The sequence below is a fragment of the Lepidothrix coronata genome, unplaced genomic scaffold (genome assembly GCF_001604755.1).
Source record: "Lepidothrix coronata isolate B3197 unplaced genomic scaffold, Lepidothrix_coronata-1.0 Scaffold152, whole genome shotgun sequence".
In the NCBI taxonomy this organism is placed as follows: domain Eukaryota; kingdom Metazoa; phylum Chordata; class Aves; order Passeriformes; family Pipridae; genus Lepidothrix; species Lepidothrix coronata.
Genome location: NW_016690332.1, coordinates 1995864 through 2019468, shown reverse-complemented (window position 1 = coordinate 2019468; position 23605 = coordinate 1995864). Strand labels below are relative to the sequence as shown.

Genomic DNA, 23605 nt, shown 5'->3' with positions numbered 1-23605 from the left:
CTTGAAGAATTTTACCACGGCTACAAGAGTGCGCCTTCAGCTCTGTGTGCCTCTGGAAACTGTGTTATAAGGAAGCTGCTTGCTGGGATCCTGCCCATCAGCCAACATTTACTTTTTTAGTTTGGAGAAGCAGCAGCACTCAAACCCCCTATGTGCCAGCCCCATGGGAAACTTAAACCACAGTTTCTCTTTAAAGCTTTGCTCCAATAGCTGTTTTGCTTTCCTCTCCTGCATCATCTGAGTGATGCTGCTTTAGGGATGGGGAGTTACTGCAAGTGGCAGCACTAGAGTGCAGTTTTTGCTTGAGAGTCTAAATTACCAATTTCTTGGTTTTCTGGTGCTTTTGGAAAGAGCTGGCTCCTCTCATCACCAGAATTGTCACTGAAATAGCCAAGATCCTGTCTTGCAGGGTGCTTTGCAGAAGAGACTTCTGTCTGTGTGTGTGTGTGTGTGTCTCTAATTACAACAAAGATAAAGAGTTTCTGGATCTTCATCTCACCAGTGCACCTGTCAGATACGATGCAGGCTCCCACCCCCTCCTTGTCACAAGCCTGACTCTGCCCATAAACACCCATTTTGCATTGTCACTTGCAATCTGTGTCAGACTATGCACTAGTCAGAAAACAGTGAAAATATATCTTGTTTTCCGATTTTTTTCAAACCCTACCTCCTCTGATCCCAGGAGCTGCAGGGAGACCTCGCCCAGAAGTGATGCTTCTGCGCTTGTCTGATACTTGCTGTCAGAGATCTCTGGGGTAACTGTAGCTTCAGTCACTCACTGTTAAAGGCATCAGTCAGCACTGAGACAGACTTCATTCGGGATAGAAAAAGACCATTATCAGTGTCTAATGAATAAAACAGTCTTTATCAGTGAGCAGTGAGAAAGCCTGGTTAGGGACTGTGGTATACATACCACCATAATCATTGGTGTGATTTTTGGTGCACACTGGGAGTAATTAGCTTGCTTGCATGTAACTGTGTGTCTGGGGTTACAGTTCCTGGATTTGCATCACACAACATGCCTTTGCAATGTAAATGCTGTTTTTCTGGCAAAGTTCTGAAAAGCATAGGGGTATGTGAACAGCCATTAACCTGGTGATCTGCATCCCCCCCATCTCCTTTTTGCAGGTCTTCCTCACAGTAAATGATGGATCTTGAGAAAACCTATCTCTGAGGCTATAAAATGTCTCAAAATTTGACTTGGAGTTTCCCAACTCCTAAGTTTGACTTTTCTCAGTCAGCTTCTTGATTTTGCAGATGAAATAAAATATATTTTAGGGGAAAGAATAAACTAATTACCTAAGTTTGCTTTAAGGAAAATAATAAAGAGGCAACTGTGTCTAGAGGGATTTATTTAAGCCATGTATAAAGTTATTGCCCATGGAGGAATGCTAAGTGTCAAAATGGTTTTATGGCTATTATTTGTGACTGATTTACTCCTATCAGCAGTTTCATGGTAGGAGTATACTCCTGCTTAAGGGAGGGACTTCCTTTCATGTGAAAAACAGAGCATTATTTCACATCTCTATACTGTGGATTCTCTTGACTGCAAATACATTTAGATATAGCAGTTGTCAGTACAATGCCTTTTGCAAACTATAAATTGTTCAGAACATGGTCATTTCTGCCTCCTTGTTGATGATGGATTTGTTGGGGATGTTGTTGGTGTTTTTTTATTATTTCTTTCCTCACTTTTTTTCTTTAAACTCTTTTCTGCAGCCCCACACTTTAAGGCTTTCTTGACCCAGCTCTGGAGGGATGCTGCATTGCTGTAGGGGGAGAGTAAGAGAGGAGCAGTATCAAAAGGATGAAGTAAGATTAACTCCAAGCTGTTGAAGGAAAGACCTTCTCTCTCATTCTGGTTGCATGGGAGTGTTGATGGTCTGAGTGAGGACAGGAGAAAAGTAGAAATCCTGAATTAAGAATGTGATCAAACCACAGGCCATGTGTCCTGCAGTGGGTCAGTAACCAGAAGAAAGCATTTCTCTGCTTTTGTGTGTTATAATCACATACCCGTAGTTGCTATAGTGGGGAATGGGTAAAAAGCTGGTATTTGTCTGGGAGAAAGGATGCCATTGAGCCTGATGCAGATATCCCCTATTTTCCCTTGACTCCATTGTTGAGCTTTCCTGTCTGTGCGGAGACGGTTTTGTTTGTGATTTGTTTTATTCTTTGTTTTCCATCTGAAAGGGCTGGAAACTGTTTTGCTCTAGTTAGGGGCCATTGTGTTCCTGTTTATTATTCCTCGTTTCATTGTTGTAACCACCTCCTGTGATTGAATTACTCCCAATATGTTTAAATGATAAACTGCTCACTTGTAGTCCCTTCCAGCAGAAAACACCACTGTAATTTTACTCATACATATTGGTCAAATTAGTGTATCCAATATAACAGATCATTACAGGAGTTCCAGTTTCATATGTACCTATTTTGGCAGTTGATATGAGTTCCATAATAAAAAGAAGCAGCATTCTAGAGGGTAACGTATTTCTGGGATGGAAGAAAATTTAATTTTGAATTGCTCTCCGAGCAGTGAGCGGGCTGATTTTCCTTTCTGAAGAATCACATAATTCCCTTTGCCTGCTGAAAGCTTTTACTTGTCCATTTGGCTGTACTGCCCATAGTGGAGAGTGCCACTGTAGGGCCTGCTTCTTCTTGGGGAGTGGCCATCTACATGTTGGGTGGGAAAAAAAGGAAGCAAAATTTATCTGCTGGTTTTGATGGTCCATAGGGTGGGAGTGGTTTTCCAGTGCTCTTGTGGGAGATGTCTCTAAAGAGAACAACTAAATGTCCAGACAGTGGTCCAGCTGCAGTTGAAAGATCTGGCAGCTACAGAAACAGCCTCTGCCTGGAGAAAATGAGGGTTAGGCAGCTGATGGGCAATGCTCAACCAGTAAGATAGTATGGGACTGTGCTTACATGGGAAACTAGGTGAAAGAAGGGACATTAATAGGAGTCTGAAGTGTTGTAGAGTAACATTGCCCTTATCTTCGGTGGCCTGTCCCAGGGGTGATGTTGGTTGCACAAGGGGAACTGATTCCTCAGCATCTTTAAGTGGCTTTATTTTTGAGTGATTGATATACTTTGTGATTTTGAGCAGGAATAATTTGCCTTTGTAAAGAGATCTTTGGGTTTATGTGGTTGTGGTTTTTTTCTTTAATGGTTAAGAAATCTAGGTGTGTTAATTAGACATGGTTAAATCATCCCTAATATGTTTTGAGTCTTAAAATTTCATCAGTTGGCTTAACAACTTGTCTTCTTTTAGAAATAAAAGTTAAAATTCATTTTTGCATCAAGGAAATTATTTTTATTCAACTGCGTATTGAAATATTATTTTTAAAACAGACTTATTGCATTTTGTGGAAAAATATTTCAAAACATTATCCAAAAAAGTCAACTTCAATCAGGAAAATATGAAACATTTTGATAATATTAATTCAGTACAGTCTTTTTAATACCAGTTGGTCCAGAAACTTCACCATCTCTTCCCTGTGGAACAAGAAACAAACATACATTTCAGTGCAGCTGCAGGACAGTCATTTTGACTTAAGAGAAAAGAGTATTTAAGGGAATTGGAAATCCCAAAGCACCAACTGTCCTTACACCTTTTAAAGGTGTGTTATACTTTAGATGGCTTTCATCATTTTTATAGGATGCATTCTTTTCCTTTGTGTGGGGGTGGAGGGTCTGTTTGTTGCCTGGAACAGGTCATGTGCTGCAGGCTGGTCTTGGCTGCACCAGCACCCAGCCCTGCGGTGTCTGGGTGTGCTGGGAAGTGCACCACTGGAGACACTGTATCATAAGTTACCTAAGTGTCAAACTTGGTGCTTCCATGGAAACCCACCCCTGTGCGATTCTCTTTGGCTTCCCCTATGGTGGGAGACATTTCGGATGTTCCTTAACATAGAAATAACTGCTTGACCAGACTAAGAAACAAAGCTCCCTTTTTGCTAATGTCTAGATGAAAACACAAACCAGAGTGCTCCTGTGGACAGATAACTTGTAGCTGTTCCTTTCTAAGCTTAGAGAAATAATATTGATGTAATCAGAAAAGGTGGCCAGGAAAGATCAAGTGTCCAAATAGATACCGATACTTTACCATGTAGGACATAGCGTGGAGAGGATGAAGGGATACAGTGGTGATGAGTACTCTGTATGTGTACATGTGTGGATTGCAGTTAGGAAAGCTGTGGTTTTCAGGGGCTTTGCCTCTGAAGAAAAAAAAAATCAAATTATCTTTCACCTTTCTTGCTACTGAGCAACACGCTGCCATGACTTTTCTTTTGTACATAAGCTGTTTTTCTGTTTTGTTTTGCTGTATTTTTTTTTCCTAAGCGTGAGTCTTGGATCTATGTAATTTTTTCACTGCTTTTTCCACTGGGTAAATAGCAGAGGGAAGGGTGAAAAAGCCTTATGTCTGAAAGTCAGTCTCTTTTCCTGTAAAGCTTTACTCATATCCTTAGACCATCATACCTATAACTACACTACTGTTTTAAAGCTTGTGATAGATGAAGAGGGTATTAGCTAGAGAAAGAAAGCAAGTTTCCTGGCCCCATAATACAGGTAACTCCATGTGATACAACTGTGTACAAACCTGACAGATGTGTTCCTTTACCAGATCCTGTTTCTTGGGTGTTTAATGGTGCCAAACTTTTAAATATCCCATGCAACTCCCAAGCAGTGGCCAGCTAAATGTGGGAAGTGTAGTTAAAACAGTTCAAGATGGTGCTCAAAGGCAGACATTAAAAAGGACTTAAAAAAGACATCTTAAAAAAGGCTGTGGGTCAGCCACAGAGATATCCATCTCAAAAATTTAAAAAAATCCAACCAAACAAAAAAAAAACAGCCAGTGATTTCTGTTGCCCACTTGTATGTTTAATCAGCTTTCAGGAGGGTCTGGGTTTCTCCTTATGGGCCCCTGTTGTAGGGACTGATGAAGCCTGTGCAACTCTTTCAGGATGTGCTGTACATGATAGTGATTAACAAGGATAAAACTGGTCTGTTAAGTCCTCTTCTCCTGGCTAGGTCTACAGGAATGGGAGAGCCCATGACTATATCCCTGGCAGGGGTGATAGTCATGTCTGACAGCAGCAGGTTTCAGAGGGGACAGGGGAAAAAGGGTGCACTCTACTGTGAATGTACCTTTCAATGCCACTGAGAAAAGCCAAATATGCAGGAAAATTTAAAGAAAAAGAGGGGGTTGTCAACCTCTGTTTAGGCTTGAATTACTCTTTCTAGTTGAGTTCTCTGCAGAGTCTCACTGGCCACACTCCAGCCTGTTGATTTGTGCCAGGCTGGCACTCTGGGTCTTTGTCCACAGTACTACATATCCTCCCAGAGGAGCTGGCTTTACAGGGGAGGAGTCATGTGCAGAGGGCAGGCAGCAAGCCCTGGTGCTGCTGGCACTTCCCCAGCCCACAGGCACAGGGAGGGGAGACGATGAAGAAAATGAGGGTAGGTGAGTCCGGATGTGGATGTGAAGGGTAGGAGAGGAGACCTCAGGAACCAAGTAGGGGTGAAGAGCAATAAGAAGGGACCAGTGGACAGAGAAGAGAGGAAATAAGAGACTTAAACAAGTTATGGGAGCAAAGATTAAAGATAGTTGGAGGGAACTTAGAGAGGCAAAGACAACAATGGAGACCAAAGGAGCTATGATCATATGCTTCCCCCTCTTTCTAGAACAAGCTGTCAAGCCCAAGGATTCAGTCTCAGCCCTCTTCTCTTGTGAAATCCACTCCTCAAAAATGTGCTTCACCCCTCCATCCTACCCAACATGCTTGCTCTGCCTGCTGAGGTTTCCTCCATAGCTCTGGCGGCAAAGAGCAGCAATGCACGTGTGGGTACCTGAAACCTGATGGCTCAGACACAGCTCCACACAATGACATTTGAGGTGCTCTTTGTGTTATGGGGGGTTTTTTTGATTTTTTTTGTTGGGGGTTTTTTTTGGTGATGTTAGAAGAATGTAAACGTCTACATGTCACACCCTGGGAAATGGAAGAAGTCAGGTTGCCTGGGCAACCCTTGCTTGGCCTCCTGGCATGAAGGCATGTTGATACAGCCTTTAATAACATGATTACAACCTATTTTTTCCACAGGGCATAGGATGGACGAATCAGTGCATAGGATGGACGATGATGTGGGAATGAAGCTGTTGTCTGTTCCTCATTTGTTGCAGAATTTGGAAGGTGTGTAGTGAATGAGGCAGAGGGTTGCAGGAGGAAAGAGGATAGTGTTGGGGAAATGAAGCTAAATACCTCCTTAAGAACTGTACTTGTTCTCTGTGTCTGACAGGAATGTTTTTGTATGATGATGGAGATTCCCTGGAATCAGGCCCTTTCAGTCCTGTTGCTAATCACAATTTCTTCAGTGTCTGTCTCTAGTGTGTAATTCTGGGGCTTGATTTGCAGAAAGCTGGGAGCATTTATGTCAGCAACTACAAGGCGTATTGCTGCATGACTTTTCTCATTCTGGACAAAAATCCTCTGTATTGTGTCTCCCTGCCTGCAAAACAGGAATAATCTTTGCCTTTACTCTTACGAGGTGGTAGAGATTATTTCATTATTATTTATGAAATACGTGTATATTCTGACAGCACTGTAGGATTGTCTCTGAGGAAATCTATGATTTTTTTGTACTCACTGGGAGGTTTGGATAATAAGGCTGAGAGGCATATGTTCAATGGGAAAGGTAGAGACGTCATTACTACCTGCCCATTTGGTGACTGCAGTGAGCATTCTGGGGGGGAAAACTAATGTGTGATCACCTGAGTGCTATATCCTAATGCATATGAGCAATTGAAGATTGCAAAGGCGCCCTTATGTCTGGCTTTTTCTTACTTTTTTGAATGTAATTAGAAATACAGGATTCAAATAAATTATTACAATCAGTCCTTAGCTGTTATAGCCATAGAGTTACACAGTTACTCTCATGAAATGAGATTAATTTTAAATGCTGTTAGTATTTATGTGCAATGCTTTTGTTAGAATGCCATTCCAGTCTCCATATTGCTCTTGTACTGAGGTACATTTTAGCATTCAATTCAAATACACTATAGTTGTCTGTGTTCATTCTTTTTTTCCCTTCCCGTTTGCTCCTGTCTGTGCCTATCTTAAATCTCTTTTCCCATGCTTTGTGGGAAGGCAGCAGCCTCATTCCTTTGCTGAGATGAAGTTCTCCTCTATCTCCCCTCCTTTTATAAAGGGACTTGCCAAAGCTTTAGTTTCTCAAATATTGATGACCAAAATTGTAAGAGAGTACTGGCATTTCGTTGTCTGAATTACAAATACCTCATGGTCTCAATAAGCTGGTGTCATGTAGTCACTTGTGTTCAAGTAGTACATAATCAAGTCCAACATAGCCTTTGCTTATGTTGGGGAAACATTTCCCCTTAATGACTGAGAATCTTACTTTGTATTATGCACTTTCACTTGCTTTTGCAACACAAGGTCTCAGTTTCACCTAGTTCCCTCTAATGGCTCATTTCTGTGTTGTACTTACCTTTGGTAGTAAGGCAATGCCTCACTTTGTCACCAGCAGACCTTATTGGTACATTTCTAAGTTTTTTGACAGGCTCCCTCCTGAAGTTATTAAACAAGATTTTTTTTTTTCTTTTGAGAATAAGACAAGTCACCCTTCCACTAATGTCCTACTATCTGCTTATGATTTCTGTGTTTCTATCCCTTATTGTCTGCCATGAGTCAGCATTTTACCCACCTCATAATTTCTGTATATGACTTGATAGCCTTCAGTATTTCTTCATTATTAGGCTTTTCAAAAATGCAATGATTCAGACTGCCAGTCCTCCATGATAATAAATAAATAAGTAAATAAGCACAAAGGGAGTTCACGGAGACAGAAGTCCTGGTAGGTATAAATAAACCTGTGTACCTGTAACTCAGTCTGCCTGAGAGTAGATTGCTTCAGCTCTGTGTTTCTGACTGGTTTACCTCCTGCTGCAGAGCTGTCATGCTCTGTGGATTGATTGACTCTCTGTGCTGGGCTTCCATAGCTCTTTTCATGTTCAAAGAGCTACTGACAGTATCGTTTAGCGGCCAGAAAAATCCAGCAGAAGTACATCGCCACAGGACACCTGTCATTTTGGACATTCTCTTTCGGCTGCTTGATTTGGGCTTTTGTCTATTTTGTTTATACCAAGTGATGCAGAGATGTGTGGCTTTATTTGAAGGCATTAAAGATACTTTCTAATTTTGAAAGCCATGCTCCTGAAACACAGAGGATCCCATGAGAATTCAGTAGTGTAGGGAGCTAGAAGCTGGTAGGATTCCCCATCCCATTAGACTTTCAAAGTCTCCCATTGAATAGTTTTAATTTCCATTGAGATATAAAGAGTTAGCTTGTTGACAGTTTTCCTACTGAGTCCTTGAATAGGAAGCCTAGAGTGTGTGTGGGCTCTGGAGTATGGGAAAACTTACTAGGGGCCTCTGAGTAAATGGGTAAAAATATTTCTTATTTTCTGCACTCTCCCTTATGGTAAATCAAAACTGAAACACTTAATGCAAATTCCTTCTGAACCGATGACTTCAGTGCAAAATCAAACGATAAGCTGGGGGTAGAGGGAGTTTTTCTGGTATTAGCCCTGAGAGAGCAATAGTTTGCTTCCATGGAGCTCTAATAGGCTTCAGCTTGACTTCTCTTTTAATATCTGAATGTTGACATATGAAGTCCAGACAGCCTAAGAGCTGTCGCTCTCCTGATGCTCATCGCAGTCAGTCAGAGCAGGTCCTTTCATGTAAGCAGGCACCCTCCAAAGACAGCGGGTCATTTACAGGTGACTTAGATTTGGAGTTTTAAAAATATCATAGAGACATGGAGGTATAAATAGCTGGTAGAGCCAGAAGGCTTTTAGTAAGAAGTCAGGCATTCTTTGGTGTAAAGTTTGAGGCCAGATTCTTTTTTTCTTCTTTTTTTTTCCCTTTGTTTTTCTTTTTTTTTTCCCCCTTTTTTTTTTCCTTCCCCCCGCCCTTTTTTTTTTCATTAATGCTTTTAAGGCTGTTACATCTGGAATCTCCTTTGAGGAATTTTCTTATAATGATGCAAGGTATCCACAGAGTATGACCCCCATCAGAGCAGAAGCAAGGGTGTGCTAAAGAAAGACTGCTGCATAAGACAGGATAGAGAAGGGGTGAAACTCCCCTCATGTGTGATCCTCGCTGCAGCTGAAGCCGAGGAGGTGTTTGTCAGTTCATATAACCCACCAGCTAGCCATTACTTGGGGGTAGAATAGCGATTCAGTGCGAAACACTGACAGGAATCGGTTCAGAAGCACTGAGTGCCTGAGTGCACATGAGAAGGATGCGTGATAATAAACAAAGAATTTATGGATTATGGGAACCCCTAATGCATGAACAAGAAAGGAGGGCAAAATAATATCTGGTTCCAAAGAGAAGTGTAACCAAGTTAAGTGTTACTTCTCTTAATTTTTTTAAGTTGTGGCTCAATAAAGCATATATTGACAATGAAATCTGCTTTCTCTTCTGTAAGAAAAAATTAAAATTACTCTGCAAAATGAAAAAATTCAAGAAAATCTGAAGGATATGGCATTAGGGCCTATCTTATGCTGCCAGAGGATGAGATGTTTTAGTTTGATAGGCCAGATTGTCCACATGAAATCTGTGCAATGTGTGTTGTTTGGGTAGTGATTTTCCTTGTTGCCATTCAGATGAAATAGTAAACAGCCACCAACAGCTTTTCAAAACCCTTGCACTTCTTCTAGTGCTTGCTTTGACTATTTTGCTGTAGGTGGTTTAGCTTGGGCTCAATTAGAGGCTTTACAACTGCGTTTTATCTAAGTGCTTCTGTTGTTCTGAATTATTTTATTTGCACTTACTCCTTTCCAGAATCTTGCTACAAAAATAATTTTGACCTTTTTCTTTGAGATTAAGTACCACCTTTCTTTATTGCTTTTTTTTTTTTTTTTAATATAACCCCAATCCATTGCTGAGCCTGCTGAGGGCTTCTGTAATACAAATATTAATTTAACCAATTTCTTCTTTTGCTCCACCTCTGTTTTTCTGCTTTTGTGATCTTCATGCTGCATAGATTCTGAGGAGAAATAGCCATTATCAGATAGTAAGGGAAGTAGTATGGCAATATTCTGCTCAAGTACAGTCATTAATACAAAATACCCTTTGCTGCTTTTGTCGGAAGCATTCCCAGTAGTAGCTCTAGAGGGAAGACCAGGAGTGACCTGTGAGCAGTGAATAGCTCAAGTATTTGCATATAAATAGTGTTTGTTTGATTTATTATTTTTATGATACACTTTTCAAATAACAGCAGGCAAACTCATTTTTTTCTTTAGTTTGTAAATTCAGGTGAATTCCCTCCCCATCCCCCTCCCACCCCAGCTTGCTTTTATTTTCCTGTGTCTTGCAGCTCTTTAAGGAATTGCTATTCAGTGGAGTAAGGCAAAGGTCAAGGCAGGCCAGTGTGGACAAATGAGGACACCCGTGCTGATTATGTATGCACGAAGGGAACGCGTGCACCGTTCAGAACAGGGCCACGCTGCTGCCTTTAAACAGGGTCAGTCTAGAAAGCAGCAAAAAAGCAGTCCTAGTCTGCACTCTTCAAAGGCATCGTTTTTGTGATGGATCTTTATAACTACAGCTTCTTCTGTTTTTATTGAACTTGTTGCTGTCTCACTGATCCAGTAGCTTGGAAACAGGCTGCTTTGGCATGCTTAGGTAGGTGTTCACGCTCTAAATGAATGATACTTGGGAAATAAAATGTCCTTTGTTATTGTCCCATACCAACAAGGGTGTTGGATGCAATATTTGTAAGACTTGTGTGTTCTTAACAGCACTGCATAGAAAAGTTAGCTTGGAGCTGCCCAGCACTTCAAGAACATGGTGAGACTTTAGTTCTGAAATGCAAAGACACCACAGCTGCTGATACCCAAAGTTTTTTCTTTAAGGAAATGTCTTAATGTTTAGGATATCCATCAGAACAATTTCAAAAATTTGAAAAGGGAGTGGGGTGAAAGAGGATAAGCTGACATAATGTCCTAACCACTTTATTCTGAAACCTGCACTTGAACAAACCTCAAAAGAATCCCATGAAAAATGAGTTTGAACTCCAGTCCTTTCCATGGCTTTTCAGGTGTGCATTTCACAAAGGCAGCAGGGCTTTTGCTGCACAAGTGCAGTTCTGCCTGTGGAGGGGTTTAAAACTTAACAGAATCCTGAAGTTTTTCAAGAAATTTGATGTCATGCTTGCTGGGATCAAGCTCCATACTGCTCCCCTTTTACATATACATGTTTAACTGGAAGAAGGTTTGCAGTGTGATGGAGTTCTTAGGTAGTTCTTCTGCCTCAAGAAGGTTAAGGGAAGCCTGAAAGAACAGGAGGAACTGTGGTGGACTTTGGACAGGCTGTTCAGCATTTTTATAGTTCCTATTAGTGTAATCAATAGTATCCTGCTCTCCAACACCTCCCTCAAAATATCTGTAGTTCACAAGCAAATCTTCTCATTCTCCCCAGTGAAAGGATAATTTTGGTTTGGTTTGTTTCAGAGCTGGAAAAGGAAATCACCAGGAGACCGAAGAAAGTCTGCATTGTTAAAGTGGTGGGAACAAGGAACCTGTGGAAAAACATCGTAGTATTGTGTGTGAACTCGTAAGTTTGATCTCCTTCTGTTTGAATAGTTGTGTGGTCAGTCAACTGGAAGCAGCAATGGGAAATGATGAGGGAGCTCCTTCAATTCCTAGTGTGGGACCCTTCACTAATGTCTCTGATAAACGATCCTGGACGAACACCAGCTGTTGCAGGGAACTGTTTTTACGACAAACATGGAGGAGCTCATTGGCAGTTTCAGGCAGCAAAACCACGTCTTCTCAGGTGCCATGCTGCAAGTACATTGCTATCACCAGTGGTCTTGAGTGGCCACGTGCTGGTATGTGCTCGTGCATGCAGACATCTACTTCTTGGCATCCTGGATGGGATTTTTGAAACCTTTAATGCTACAGGAGTGCAGGTTCAAGTTGTTTACATCTGACAGGGCTGTGTTGCAGAGGAAGATGTTGCTTGCTAATAAACAGAAACCTCCTCCCTTGTATAACACCTGTCCTTAATAGGTCTTCAAAGGCAGCTTGCAAAGTGCTTCAACACTCCCAAATAGTGTATGGGACACGCAGGGAGAATGTTCTGTGGGAAACTGCACAATGTGATGCTTTCGTCCTAAGGCTTCCATTTGGATGTGCTTATGAGGGCAAAACCAAGCATCAGCCTGAGGGTTTTGCAGGTTACAGGCTCTGAGACTTTCTATCCAGAACTGACCACCTTGTAAAGAGGAAATAGATGGGCTTGCAAATTCTGGGAGGGCACCAGCAGTGGATTTTCTAATTTTTCTATATAGTAAAATGTCCATTTGTATTTATTTAATGATTTTTTTTCAAATGGGAGATGGGAAGGGAAAAGAGTGGAAATCCCTCAGGTTTAGAAGCATGTAGCTCTCCTGTGTAATTTTCTTCATCTCTTCAGGGCACTACTGTGCAGCCCTCACTCCTGTTAATAGGCTTATGGATCAGTCATAAACCAGAGGGGGCAGAGGGGACAAATAGTCACCCAGAAGCACCAAGACTTCACGGGTCAATCTCCAGTACTATTGGTTGCAGAACCAGCTCTAGTCTTACGAGTTTTGTGTCTCTCTTCCACCCACCAGTGATCCCCTCTGCTCTGAAACAGTGTTTTCCTATTAGGCTCCACTGGTACATTTAATAGCCTGTGTTAACTGTATTTGTGAAAAATGTTTACATGGGGAATTCTCCCCTTCTCCCTCACCCTCATTAATTTTGCACATTTGGAAATTCCCTGAACCGGAACTAGGCAGCCCAAAAAATAACTTCTGGCATTAGCACACAGAGGCTGTTTGCCATCCAAGCAGAGCATGAAGCAGATCTATATTTGAGGAAATAGATTCCATGTTTGTTTTTAGGGGGCGGAAAAGAAAATATTTAATTTTAATTCTGTTATTCCTGTTAGATGGGGTTGTGCTGAATTTTAGTATGTGGAGGAGCCTTTTGCAGGGAATAATAAGAAATCAAGGAAGACAGAGGTATTTAGTTTTAAAAGTAACAATTCTGAGCTGCTCACCAAGTTAAGAGAATAGGGTAATTCTTGGGGAAGCAGGCTGGAAAGCAAAGTCCAAACGATACAGTAATTTAGTTTATAGATCATGGCCTAAATAACAACTTCTGCAGCTGTGTTGGCATGCATAGAAGAGAAAGAAGAAATGCTGGTTAACTCTGCCCTTTTATTACTATTGTTTGGCTGATTAATATTGCTCTTATGGGAGGATTCAGTTATAATCTAGCTATCCAAAGCAAATGTCATTTTTGTGTAACAGCAAGCACTTGTACTAGGTTTTTACCGGGGTGAAAGTGTTTGGTATTGAGAGTGGGGTTTTGTACTAAAGCATTGATTAACAAGTTTGCAAGAGGAATTCCTCAGGCCCTTGGCTGTCATGCACTCGGTAACTGCCAATTCCCCCAACTGTTTCTATGCTTATTTTGATACCCAATTTACATTGCCAGAGCTTCAAATTCCTGACCTCCAGGAGGATAGAAATGTAATAGTGTAATGTACCTGTCATTCATTTTTTTTTTTTTTTTGAGACCTGGATCTGTGCCTGCCACTCTGTCAGGCACAATTAATTTATGACATGAGGTTTGTCTTGTCTAAGTGCCAGGGACAAGAAAGAGGCTCTTCCTGGCAGAGGTATTTGAGCTGTGACGGGTGCAGTTGAGAGCATTGACCTTTCCCATAGCGCCTCTGCTGCAATTTTGCACCATATCAACGGTGATGCTGGGGCTTCTCATCTGTATATCTCCAGCTGTTTTGTTTTTTTTTTTCTTTTCTTTTTTTTTTTGGAGGGGCAGGGTAGGACAGGAGAAAGAGAGAGGAGTGAAATGAGGTGGCAAGATGTTAATCACTGGCATCACAAAGAAACTTTCTTTTAAAAGGGGAGACACATTACTATGAAGGGTGATGTAAATGTGTAGATTGGATTAGAGCTTATTGTTTCAGAATTGTAATAATCATTGCAGCACATAGGACTTCAAATACTCCTTTCTCAGGGGTTTTCAGTTTTAACAGGCTAACTTAGGAAGTGGGATGTAATGGTTATATTTAGTATGACCAAATGCCACAGGCCAGTGGGTCTTCCTTGAAGACACATCTGTATTGCACGGTGCTTTGCTGTCCAAGCACACAGGCTGCTTCATCACAGCAATGCTGGCTCTGTGGTTGTCAGCAGGTGCACTGGGAACAGCGAGATGTCCTTCTTGGGGTACAGGAGTTCTCGAATACAACGGGAAAACCAATCACGCACTAGGAATCCTTGTAAAGTTGCTTGTACCCCGATCGTACTGTGAGCAGCAGCTATATGTATAAAGCCAGCAAGAGTTTGGTTGAATAGAGGTTATTCTTTTGATCATTGCTTATTTTTATAGTAGAACCTAGAAGTCTGAGGTAAGTTTTTTTGCTTGAGGTATTTTATTCCTGCAGCAGAAGAAATTTTTTCTGCATTAATGTGTTCCTATGCTGAATTATGTTGCAGTGCACATCTGCCTTGTCAGCAATGATCTCCTCTTGCCCTATCCTGTTTCCACTAGGCTGACTGGGTATGGCATACACCACTGTTTTGCAAAAAGCATGATGGGGCATGAAGCGAAGATGGCGATTACCCACAACTTCTATGCGGACTACTACACCATGGCTGGGATCGCGCTGGCATCCTGCCTGGCCATGTGCCCAGTGGTCGGGTTTCTGGGAAGGAGAGGAGGACTCCTGCTTTTCATGATACTTACAGCTCTGGCATCACTTCTGCAGCTGGGCCTTCTCAACTGTAAGTTGGAGATGAGAGCTTTCCAGGACCACACAAGTTTGACATGCAAATAAGGGACCCGGAAATATTAGCATTTCCTTTGCCTTTCCCAGATTTGTCATGTCATACATCTGCATAGTTTAAGAAGCTGAATTTGTTTGAAGGTTTCCCCAAACACCTGTTGTCTTAGGTTCATGAACAAAAGGCATTGTGTTCTGGATGATTCCCCTGGTGAAGCTCATTGGGCATTGATGCTTCATTAGAGTTGTCACTTAAAAGCAAAAAAAGGAAATAAAAAACGTTTTTTATTTTATCCTAGTGAAATAAGCCTCTGGGGAAAGAGCTGGGTAGGGATTGGGAAGGGAAAACTTCCCAGTTGAGTCTACTTCTTAAATAGCTGCTAAACCAAACAGAAGTTAGACCGGTAGATATATGTCCTCTGCCTATTCTGAGCATCTTTCTATGAGTAAGTAATATACAGGTAGCATGGAAATTATGCTGCTGAAAGACCCTAATTTTAACACAGTGTGTATGTATAGTTCATGTGAATGTATACACATAATTCTGAGAGGTGACACAGCTTTTCAGATGGGTTGTTCCTCTCAAAAGCAAGTGTCTCACCTCTTCCTTTGCAGGCAGTAACCTTTGTCTGGCCCTTTTGAGCTGGTTCAGCTATTAAAACTGCTATAGAAATATTCCCTTTCCTTTTTGATTTTATTTTCTTGTCTTCATTTATTGTTAGTTGAGAAGGTTGAACTTGATGAATCAGAGAGGTGCCGAAGCAGAGAGAAGGTGCTTTGTCACTCTCACAGCCGCCAAACATTAGACCCCTGTCCCATGAAACCCCACCCCAAGGAAGGGGGAAGAGGGTTGAGACATGCTTTGGACAAACTGTTTGTGAGACAAACACCAGAACACTGGTTATTGCTGTTTTTCATTTCTAAGTTTAGAAATAATTGAGGGCTTTAATTAGAGCTTTTTGCATTGAGGATGGAAAGTTTTCACATTCCCGCATACTGAAGGCAGCTCCAAGCTAACAAGAATTGTCCATATTTACAGACTGTGTTTCCTGAAGGCATTTACTAAGCTAACCTTTAGCAAACACACTATTTGTGGGAGTGTAGGAGGGAAACAGGGTACCTCTTTCATGACATGGATGGAACTCCAGCATCACATGTGTTTGCTCCCAGCTTGGCACAGATGTTTACATTCCCCTTGAGCAGATATTTACCATGTGCAGCAATCCCAGCTGAAAGTGGGAGAAGTCCCCTGGCCCTACCTCATCACCAGTCTGTTGATGGACTGTGACTGCTCACATGCAGGTTCACACTGTGCATGTCTGCAATCTCCCAAAACTCCAAGTTCTTCTGGTGGTGTCCATCAGGATCTCTCTACACTAAATTCATCCCATTTCATTTTTTTTTTAAGTATGTCAGATGTTTGTTTGAGGCTGTTGAGGTAATAAATATGCAGTTGCTTAGTTGAGAGAAAGTATGTCAAAGCTGTTAATCTGCTCTAGAGCCATGAAAATCTGGTTGCAGTTTTTCAACAAAAAAAATTAGTGAGGGAAGTGGGGAGGAACACCCTGTAGGAATCATGACAACTTTTTTCATAGTGATGGTTTTGTGAGCAAAATTGCTAAAACTAGGAGCAGGCACGGGCTCTAGGTGTGTTGTGCTATGTTGGTACTCTCAGCACGGTGCACCCATCAGCCTTCCCCACTTTACCCTCACCCCCTTATTTGTGAGAAGAGGAAGGAAAGGCAACCTTGAAATTAAGAGCAGCTCAAGTCCCCCCACTCTAGATCATACCCCCTTTTTCCTTAGAAGAGCTAGACAGTGTTTGGAGAGAAGCAGTGACCCTGCTGCCACAGCATCCTGCGTGTTTTAGCTTAGCATAATTTGGGTGTAATTGGCAAATGAAATTAGAATTTGAGAACGGTGAGAGAGAGGAATATTCTTCACCAGCCACAAACCTGCAGCAGACCTTGGGGCTTGGCATGCTTGGCCCTTCCTCTGAACTCTGGGGTGTCACCTGGGAAGCCTCAGAAGCCCAGAGGGAGATGACCAGCTGCGCTATGGCCAGCTTGTGCTGCTGCCCTTCCCCTTGCTACCCAGTACTGCTGTGTGTTCCTGTGTGGTTAGGATAGGTGGCAGTTGGTGGCTAGGGTGACACATGGACCATCCCCTCGGGGTTTTGGTGAAGAATAAGTCTCCCACCAGCCTGACGGTTCTGATGCCCAGACTTTTTAATCTCTAAAGCTTCTGTTGGCCATTCCTTCGGGGCTGCAGCAGGAGGGCATTTTTTCTTCTCCTCCTTCATTAAGAGGGGGAGAACACAAAGAGGCCTTTGTGTTAATCCCAGTGGTAATTCTGGGGCTCTTAAATATGCTTTACTGCTGGTTTGTTATCACTGTCTCATTAGCATGCTGTCCTCCAGCTGAAATGTGCCTGGAAACAGCATGTCCTATCTGGTGGCCAGGGAAAGATGTGCCAGTTGTGGCATGGGAAAGAATTGTGGGAGGGGATAGGGTGACATGTGGGATTTACCATTTTTTTTCTTTTCCTTTGGATAAATATAGATGTAAAAACAGTACGTTCTTGTTTTTTCTCCTTTTCTCTCTTATTTTTATCTTACTCTGACTTCCGTGGTCTTGGATCCAGTGATTGGAAAATACAGTCAACTTCCAGACTCAGGTATGGTTTACAGACAAATCTGCATTATGCTGGAAACACTCCCCCAGGAGCAGGTAGATCCGAAAGGCCTGAGCCAAAGCACCCAGAGCAGAGCTACTGCCACAGAGGGTTGCAGGGGGAAAGCCCACTTCCACACAGTGCCTTGAGACCCCACTCATAGGCAGGTCTGCTCATTTATATGCAGTCTCTTGGTGTAGCATCCCTTCCACATAGTCTGTCTTGCCTCTGCATGTCAAGAGAGGGTGCAGAGGTTTATTTTCAGATACACGGTAAGACTTTCTCAGAAAATCTCCTTCTGAGAAGCAACATTCCCAGTTCAGGAATTCTAGTTCTTTTTTTTTCAGAAAGATCTGAGACAACAAAGTCACTTCTCATAAGGGGACTTAAACACCTTCAAAAATACTTTCCCAGGCACCTTATACCAGGCTGAAGTACTGTAATAGCAATGCAATGACAGGCTACAGGGGAACAAAATTTACCCTTCTGTATTAGATTTAACAGACCTGTCCTTGCCTAGCTTTTCTGCCTAGGTCTGTTCTGCTGAGCAGTTATGACTCCCTGAGGGATAAGTGGTGTAGCCTCACCTACTATGCAAGAGTGGCCAGGGAGCCTCAGAGACCCATATTTTGCAAGGTGCTATGCTCACAACCTTATCTGCTGGCAGTATTTGCTCTCTCTCCCAAACTTGGGGTGCACTGCAGAAAGGGCTTAGCCCTGAGCAGGCTGGAACATGTTTTGGAAGATGTAACCGAAGAGCTCCCAAACACCTTTTGCTCTCCTGACAGCTGATATATTCAGCAAGAGCAAAACCAGCTGTTAATTTTCATTGGATCCAACCCAGAGACTGCACTTGCTTGGGATTACATGTTGATGAACAGTTCTTTCTTCAGGCAGGTCTTGGGATTTGGCTGTAGAAAGGTGGGAGAGCGTTGGCTGCAAAGCTCCAGTCCTTTCCCCAGCACTCCTTTCAGGCACAGTGTGTTCCCCTTGTATGGTGCAATAGTCTCTGCAAGTGACATGACCTCCTCTCTGGTCAGGACAGACCCCACGAGCTTGTACAACTCTGGATCAGATATCCTGCCCCTGCCCACAGAAGGTAGTGAGCAGGGATCAAGGGTGAGATGTACTATCATCGTGACCAGAAGACAGTTTCCTTTAGCTTATTTTAAATTTACTGGGGTTTCTCCCTGTGCTTGATAGACACTGTTCACCCCGGAAGCCTTGCTGCCATCCAGCCATGAAATGATTGCACAAACAGCCTTGACTTCAAGGAGTGCTTTACTGTCCTTGGCATCAGCTGTTCTCATCCAGAGTTGTTGGGCAAGGCTGTAAAGCTGGGAGTTATGACAGAGTTTGCAGACTGATCAAATGCAGGGGCTTAGCACAGAGATTGGGAGCACTTTTATTTCTTTCCCCTCTTGCCCTGCAATGGGAGGGAAGCAGCTGGTGCCTAAAAGACTGCCCAAAGATGTATTTTTTCTTGGGTTTTACCTTTTTTGTTGTGGCCAAGCATAAAAAATTTGGAGATTGCTGCCATTTTTGGCATGACATTATGATTTTTTTCATGTATGTTCATGTCTCGGGTGCTTGGGGAATGGATGCTATAAATACCAGTTTTAAATTAGTATTACAAAATAACTCATATTCTTGTCTAGGGAGATGAGTAACATAAACCTCTTGGTTTTTTTCCTTGGAAGTTTGGCCTCATTCTTACTTTTTATGAACACTCTTGTCTTGTCAGGTATGAGTGACAGCGTCAAAGACAAATTCTCTGTTGCATTTTCCATCGTGGGTATGTTTTCTTCGCATGCTGTTGGAAGCCTCAGCGTGTTCTTCTGTGCTGAAATCACACCCACGGTAATCAGGTAAGACATTGGCCCTGAGCTCAAAAGATGGGAACAGAATTATCCTCATTTAACTGTAAGGGCCTGTGTAACTTAACATATTGTATGGGAGGGGAAATGCCATGTAATTGGAGACCTCAGCAATTTTGGAGCTGCTCTTTAGGGTCACTGCAGTCAGTCTGCCTGGGTAAATGTGTGTCTGTGTACAGAGAGGCTTTGTTTCCCGTGGCTCCACCTTGTGTCCCATCGTGGTGATGTTCAGCGGGCAAGACAGCACATGAATTGCAGTGTGTTAGGGTCTTAAATACTCAGCTGAACCAGATTGTGTGGTTGAATGTTGTCATTGCTTCACTTACTCTGCAGGATTTATATAAGCAGTGACCAGGTGAGTTTACAGTGTGATATTAAAGGAGAAATTCCATGAGTGTGCAGAGGAGGACATAGGTGCCAGCAATCCCCTGTCCCCATAGAACAGGTTAACCAGGCCGGCTGTAGGGGTGCTTCCATGGAAGGCAGGTGTTGAAGTATATGGCGTTAAATGCTTTTGGTGTGTAAAGATGCTCTGCAAGCCTTCCTCTCCTACAGCAGCACCCCTGTTAGTGGTCTGCCTTTACTGAAGGTAAAGTCACCTTTCTCTTCGCACACAGATCTATCTTAGCAGAGACTCAAAGTTTTTCTAAAGAGGAGCGCTTTCATCCTGGGAAATAGTAGAAATCAGACAGATGATCTTTGTTGGAGAATTTCCCATAACATATCTTTGCATAGTCAGGGGTTTGTACCATTTTATATATTTCCTATTATCTTTCACAAAGGTTGTGCTTTTGTGTTGGATATGCTTTTAGCAATGCCACAGCAGTTCAGGAGTCCTCCCTGACTCCATTGAATTTCCCAGGAATGTAGGTCATATGTGTGGGAGGGAGAGAAAGTGGAGGAAAGAGCATACTCTTTTTTTTTTCCCCCTCCAAATTACATGCCTTTTGCACTTTGCAAAAGTGTTACTGCAGAACTGTTAGCTGAGTAGCTAGAGTCTCCTTGATCCATGGCCTTTTCTTCCAAGCTATCTCAATTTGTGAATGTATTTTACAGATAACATTATTTCCACAGGGAAAGGCAGTGTGAGCAGTGAGATTATACAGCAACCCAAAACACTAACAGCTATTTATTTATGTGCGTGTCAGTCAATTTGGTGGTTTTATACCTCTTTAATTTTCTCCTTGTCTCTGTTTGAAAGAAACATAGATAAGGAATTGACTATGTCAGACAGAAGAGAATCTGCCAAGCAGGGTCAGATGTGCAGTGTGAACTTAGCAAGATTTTTTTCCTTAAGTTACTTATGTTGCTCCAGGGAAGGGGAAAAAGTCCTGGCTGGGAGCTGATATTCTGCGTCCCTCAACTCTGCTGAGTAACACCAGACGAGTGACAATAGCTGGATATGCCTCAGGGTCCCTGTTTATTTATAGGGATGATGACACTGCAGCGCTTTGCGGTCTTACCACCGCAATAAGATCCACTCGCAGCTGTAATTAGGAGATGTAGCTCAGGATGGTGCATAAACCTGTCTCGGGCAGAGGTGTGATTAAGCTGCCTTCTGTCTTGGATTTTGGTGGTATCTCGCTGCTCCCTCATAACCTGCTCTCCAAAATACTGCCTTGGATGCCCTTTAGGGGTTGGAACTAGATGATCTTTAAGGTTCCTTCCAATCCAAACCGTTCTATGATACTAATATGCTTTTGGATGAATCTCAAGGAACCTTAAGGAAAAGGGAGGCAAAGAGAACACTGGGTTGTCTCAAGGATTTCCCTAATCAAATTCTTTACCTGTAATCCCCCACTCCTGAGGGTGGAAAACAGCACTGTCATTACCTGAGGTAGTGGTGGCATAATAGCAAACTCGTAGTGCCCATCCATATCTGCTGCTGTGGTGTTGACATGAACAGTTACAGTAGTAGAGGAGGAAAACAGCCATATTCATCACCAAGAGGTGCCACCTGCTCCAGCAATATGAAGGTTTCATGCTGTCATGTGGCACGGAGGGGTCCTTCATACCCTTGCACTGCATCCTGGTCTCCTGGCAGTAGGCAGGAGGGCTTCACCAGGAGCTGCCCTTCTTTGTACCAGGGGCTACAGTGTGGAGTTCCAGCCAGATGCTGAATTAAAGCACTAAGTGGCACTGATAATCCGTCTAATAATCTCGACACCAATGCAGTCTGCACAGCTACTAAATAGAAATAGGCTGAGGAAAACAGTGTCCCCTCTTCTCATCCTCCACATGCTCAGTTACTATGAAGTTGAAGAGAGATCTGTTTCTTTCTGTCAGTGTCCTGCTTTTGTATTCACTTTGCTAAAGAAATGAAGAGTGGGCAGTGATGGCTGAATCAGGAGTTTTACCCATCAATAGTTGCCTGAAATCAAATTTCCAGTTAAAGAAACCTTCCTGTCTGACCATTCAGGAATCACTCAGCAGTCACACTTTCACAAAGGGTCCACGCCACTGCACGGCCTCTTGCCTTGGGATCCTGCCCCCTAGAGCTCAATCTGCAGCTCACACACCCAGCTACCTGCACTGAGCGTATTCCTCAACACAGTGGGGTGCTGGGCTGTTTACTGGCACCTGAACCAGGCCTGGCTTCTTGAAGGTGTGGCCTTACTCAATGAGGCCAAGGGCATCCTGATGTATTACTGAAGCTCTGGCGTAGGACTGAGCGCACAGAAAGTCACTTATGTATGGGCAGGGAAAAACTGTGGAGGTTTTCAGGGACTGACTTCAAGAAGTGGCCAAGCTGACTCAGCAAAGCCCAGAAAACCTGGTCCGATTTCAGAGTTGACCTTGCTTTGTGCAGGAGGCTGGAGCAGATGCTCTCCCAAAGTCTTCTTTAGCCTGGGCAGCTCTCTGGCTCTTGTACTCTGAGCCGTGACATGTGTTGACCCATTTGCTCAATGCAGACAAATGGCCATCTGAAGACAGGATTAATATTTCTCTGCTCTCCTGAGGAATGCTGGGAAGGGCAAAGCCCTTTCCTTAGAGTGTCAGTGAGGATGTTTTGCTGCTCCCTGAAAAAATACTGCAGTAACAAGCAAGGAACTTCCCCCCTCCATGAACAAGCAGGACCTTTCTGAGGACAAAATTTTGGACCAAGGTCCCTTTGCAATTTGCCCTTCATGCTGAGGTTTATGTACAAACCATCCCTCCCTTCTGCCAGTGGCTGAGCAGAGGTTGAAGAAACGGTTCTGGTCGATCATCCATGGAGCTGTGCCATGGGAAAGCCCCCCACAGTAGCCACTGGCAGGCTGAGGTGTGAGGGGGGAAGCTGGGGCTCACCATGGATACCAGGAGCCCTCACACTCCCTCTGCAGGCTCCACTTTGAGAGTGTTTGAAGTACAGTAGCTGGCCCCTGCCATGGAAGACCTCAAGCTGAGGAGGAGTAATGTCCCAAAACACTCAAAATGTTTTTGCTTTCCACCTGCTGCCCATGTCACCTGCAAAAACAGTATGAAATATGAGGGCGCTGCCTCTCTTGTCTTGTAGCTGTTTTCCTGATGTGCACAGAAAGAACAAAAAATTCCTGACAGTATTTTCAGTTTTCTCTTTTTTTTTTTTTCTTCACATTTTCATGCTTGCAATGTAGTCAAACCTTAAAGAAACCCCTTCTAAGACACGTACCAAAATGTACTTTCAAGCCGCCTTCTGCCAGGTTTTGATGGCACTGGATAAAGTAAAGCCTGCTGTAATTAATGACATCACATGGAAAAACATTTTTCTCCCACCCCAAATCTGAAGCCATTTGACCCATAAATGACAGAGCTGTCTTTGTTGTTGCCTTTTTCCATTTTCTTTCAGTTTGCTTGATGTCCCTCTACAGCAGCTTTTAAAACTCACCTCAGGTCCTTCTCAGGGGGGCTGAGATACAATTCAGCTGTAGCAAACACTGATGTAAATGAGCTGGGCTTTTGTATCCTGAGAACCAGCTTGGAGTGAGATTTGCCATGCATTTGGAACTGGTTGTGTCGGTTACTCATGTGAGTGTATAAATGAAGTTGCAGGGAGGCCAGTTGCACAATAGTCACATTCAGCTGGGTTTCTAAATTGCCACTGGAAAGCTGGCAAGTTTTTAATAAGGGCTTTTGCAGTATTTGGGGAAGTTGCTGTTGTCTGTGAAAGATGCTCTGCTGAGTCTGGAGAACTGGAACATACATGCATGAATTTTTGACCCAGTCGATGTCCCAAGG

General features: G+C 42.9%; 1 protein-coding gene across 4 annotated transcripts in view; it reads left to right on the top strand.

Annotated features, from left to right (window-relative positions):
* SLC22A23 (solute carrier family 22 member 23) overlaps positions 1-23605 on the top strand; it is a 115492-nt gene that overhangs the window by 80971 nt on the left and 10916 nt on the right. For 3 of the 4 annotated variants that reach the window (XR_001877004.1, XM_017828755.1, XM_017828753.1), the window contains exons 6-10: positions 6096-6185; positions 11528-11630; positions 14627-14859; positions 17502-17534; positions 19276-19399. Coding sequence is in view for 3 of the 4 variants with exons in the window: in XM_017828755.1 (XP_017684244.1) it covers positions 6096-6185; positions 11528-11630; positions 14627-14859; positions 17502-17534; positions 19276-19399 (583 nt within the window). In the remaining variant the exon portion in view is untranslated. The remainder of the gene's footprint in view (positions 1-6095; positions 6186-11527; positions 11631-14626; positions 14860-17501; positions 17535-19275; positions 19400-23605) is intronic. The other variant, XM_017828754.1, reaches the window with a different exon arrangement.